Source organism: Penaeus monodon, chromosome 44, assembly GCF_015228065.2.
Source record: "Penaeus monodon isolate SGIC_2016 chromosome 44, NSTDA_Pmon_1, whole genome shotgun sequence".
Lineage (NCBI taxonomy): Eukaryota > Metazoa > Arthropoda > Malacostraca > Decapoda > Penaeidae > Penaeus > Penaeus monodon.
In genome coordinates, this window is record NC_051429.1 from 648,420 (window position 1) to 651,589 (window position 3,170).

General features: G+C 39.6%; 1 protein-coding gene across 1 annotated transcript; it reads left to right on the forward strand.

Annotated features, from left to right (window-relative positions):
* The first annotated feature begins 366 nt into the window (after positions 1 to 366).
* Positions 367 to 2,904, forward strand: LOC119568468. Its single transcript, XM_037916999.1, has 2 exons — positions 367 to 393; positions 513 to 2,904. Exon 2 carries the CDS (start codon positions 1,528 to 1,530, stop codon positions 2,902 to 2,904), a length of 1,377 nt encoding a protein of 458 aa, XP_037772927.1. The 5' UTR covers positions 367 to 393; positions 513 to 1,527.
* The last annotated feature ends 266 nt before the right edge of the window (positions 2,905 to 3,170 follow it).

Sequence of the window (3,170 nt, forward strand, 5' to 3'; positions counted from 1 at the left end):
GTCACCCACCTTTCTTCGGTGGGGGGAGCGGGACCAAGGAAACCCTACCGCATACCCACACACCACCAAGTCAAACAAAGAAAATGAACATTGTAATTTTCGGAAAATTACACTAACCTGGAAAAAAATTTATATAATAAAATATATATATATATATAATAATTTTATATATATATATTATTTTATTTAAAAAAATTAAATTTTTTTTTTGTCCAGGGTTAGTGTAAGTTTTCCGTAACTTACAATGTTCATTTTCTTTGTTTGACTTGGTGCGTGTGTGTGTGTATGCGTGTATGCGTTCCTTGGTACCGCTCCCGCCACCGAAGCAAGGTCGGTGACCCATTCAGCACGACCTTCACTTAGCTCCAAGCTCCGTGCCCATACACACCTTTTGTGAGTATTGCCAATGTACTGGCATATAAACCAATTTGTATAATTTAACATGAAAGAATCTGTTATACATTTCTTGTAATATAATAATGCTAATGACTGTGTCTTTGACCATTTTACAGTCTCCACTTTTTCTTATAAAAGAGATACTCCATTTAACCAGAAACGCCTTTTACAAGACGAATTGGCGAAGGTTATGTGAATCTAGAGATCTCGCAGCAAACCAGTTGTCCCGGAAGAGACCACCGTTCCTGCCCAAGTCTCGTTCCTTATGGAGGCATATACTATTTTACCCTGTATAAATTGTAAAAATATATTGGTGAAATGTTTCTTGATTATAATTTTCCTGGATAAATACTCATTCATCTCAGGATCAAACTGAACTAAAGAGGAAGAACTTAAAATTAAGGAAAACCTCGACAAATTGGCGCAGTGAGTAGGATGATCCCATGAATGGTATTTACTCCAGGACGCTACTACTACGTACTACTTGAATGTTTACTACTATTCATTTTGTTTCTAATAGATTGTAACACGGTGTTTGGAAGGGTGAACGGCCGTGCTGAATGGTCGGAGGTAACCAAGTGGAGAATCAGGTAATATTGAAGGTAATGTAATGGACTGAGTGTGGTGATGGTTGTGTGATGAGTGTATGCATGCGTGATTTGGTTCCTGCATACCAGTCAAACGTGTGGTGTTTAGCGTAGTGTCGATCCCCACATGCCTCCCTCACCGTAACGAGACGAGTGCTTGTCTCAGTGTTGCCATTGTCACATAGGTTGTCACATGGCTGGGGATAACAGTCTTTGGTTGTTTAGAGTAATTTCGTTTGTATTTAAGATTGTGGTATACCCCGTGAGCGTAGCAGATAGACTGCGTTCAGTGTCTTGATTGTAATGCGGCATAATTTAACCATTACTATTAACGACTAGTTTTCTTTGCGCGAACCAGATTTTTCTGTGCGCTTAATAATAATAATAATAAAAAAAAAAAAAAATCATTCATATCGATATGCGCAACTGGCAGATTCATGCTATTTTGATTAAGCTGTTGATGTATATTTAAAGTACTGCTGAAACCGTTGTCTAGACAGTTTAAAATTACATAACTTGGAATAGAAGATTAACTACATTCAAAATGTCTTTCAGTATACTAGAATTGGTTAAGACTGCCAAGGATGCGGGACTTTCGACGGAAGATATCAATGTTCTTGTTTCTCGTGAAGAAGAGAGGTACAATAAGGAAAGTGAGCGAGAGGAGAGACAGAGGGAAAGAGAATTTAAGAAAGCAGAACTGGAATTAAAGAAATTAGAGATTGAATCGGCAGAAGCGAGCAAACGGCGCGAGCACGAGTTAGAGCTAGCTAGGATTAAGGGTGAAGCTGGTGAGCATACGACGGGGAACAATTCTGTATTTCCGGACTTAAAGCTGCCTAATTTTAGTGAAGGTAAAGACGATATTAGCGATTACCTTACACGCTTTGAGAGAATTGCCGATCTACAGGGATGGAAGATTAATAATTACCACGTTTACTTAGGTGCTCACTTGACGGGTAAAGCTTTGAAGACTTACACTAGTTTACACGAGGAAGTTTTGTGCGATTATTCCCTACTTAAGGAAGCTCTATTAAAGACTTATTGTTTAGATGCGGATTCATATCGGAAGAAATTTCGGGAAAGTAAAGTAGGCGACAGCGAGACGTATATGCAGCTGATAACTCGGATGGAACAATATTTAAAGAACTGGATAGCATTGAGTGAAGTAGAAGAGGATTTTGACAAATTATGCGAATTCTTAATAAGAGATCAGTTATTAACAAACTGCCCAGCTGATCTACGAATATTCTTGAAGGAGAGATTATTTGACAGTACTCTAGAAATGGCACAAGCTGCCGATAGATTTCGGGCTGCTCATCGGCGACCGAAAACTTTCAGAAATTTTCAGGGTAAAGAAGAAAGCGAGAGGTCCGAGTCAAAATCTAACTTAGTTTGTCACAACTGCAGACTTACGGGTCATATTCGCCCTAACTGTCCCGAACTAAAGGGTATTGCGAAGACTAAATCTAGCAGAGTGAATTTCGTTTTCGAAACCGATCTCACACCGCAGAATAGCATCACCGCAAAAGCCGTTTTATTTAACAAGACCGTGAATGCTCTTCTAGACTCCGGCTGCTCAACCATCATTGTTAAGGATTCCCTTGTTCCTTCTTGCGTTAAGAAGAGAAGGATGGTTACGCTTTATGACTACCTAGGAGTAGGTCGATCATTTCCCGAGATCAGGTGTCACGTAAAGTGTGAATTCTTCACCGGGTGGGTCAGCGCCGTCGCAGCCCCGATTAAATTTACCGACGTGCTGATAGGTTTGATTCCGGGAGTGAAGCGACCGATGCTGAACGTGTCCGGGACGTCTACGGATGCTAACGACCATGATAATATCCATAAAGATGCGTCTGGAGAAATCGTAATGGAAGTTCAGACGAGGAAGGATAAAGGCAAACTAATCTTGCTCCTTTAGTTGTACCACAAATTCCCTTGGATAATATTTCAAAGGCTGATTTCATTTCAGAGCAAAATAACTGCCCAACACTAAAAGACATTAGAAGTAAAATGACTGATGAAAACATAGTAACGGTTAAAAGTAGAAGTGTAAAGTATGAGAAAATTAATGATTTAATTTACAGAGTTTGCACTAAGAGTAAACATGAATATGAGGTAGGAAAGAAACAGTTGGTTGTCCCCAACAAGTTCAGACGCTACGTTCTTTCAACGGCTCATGATTCT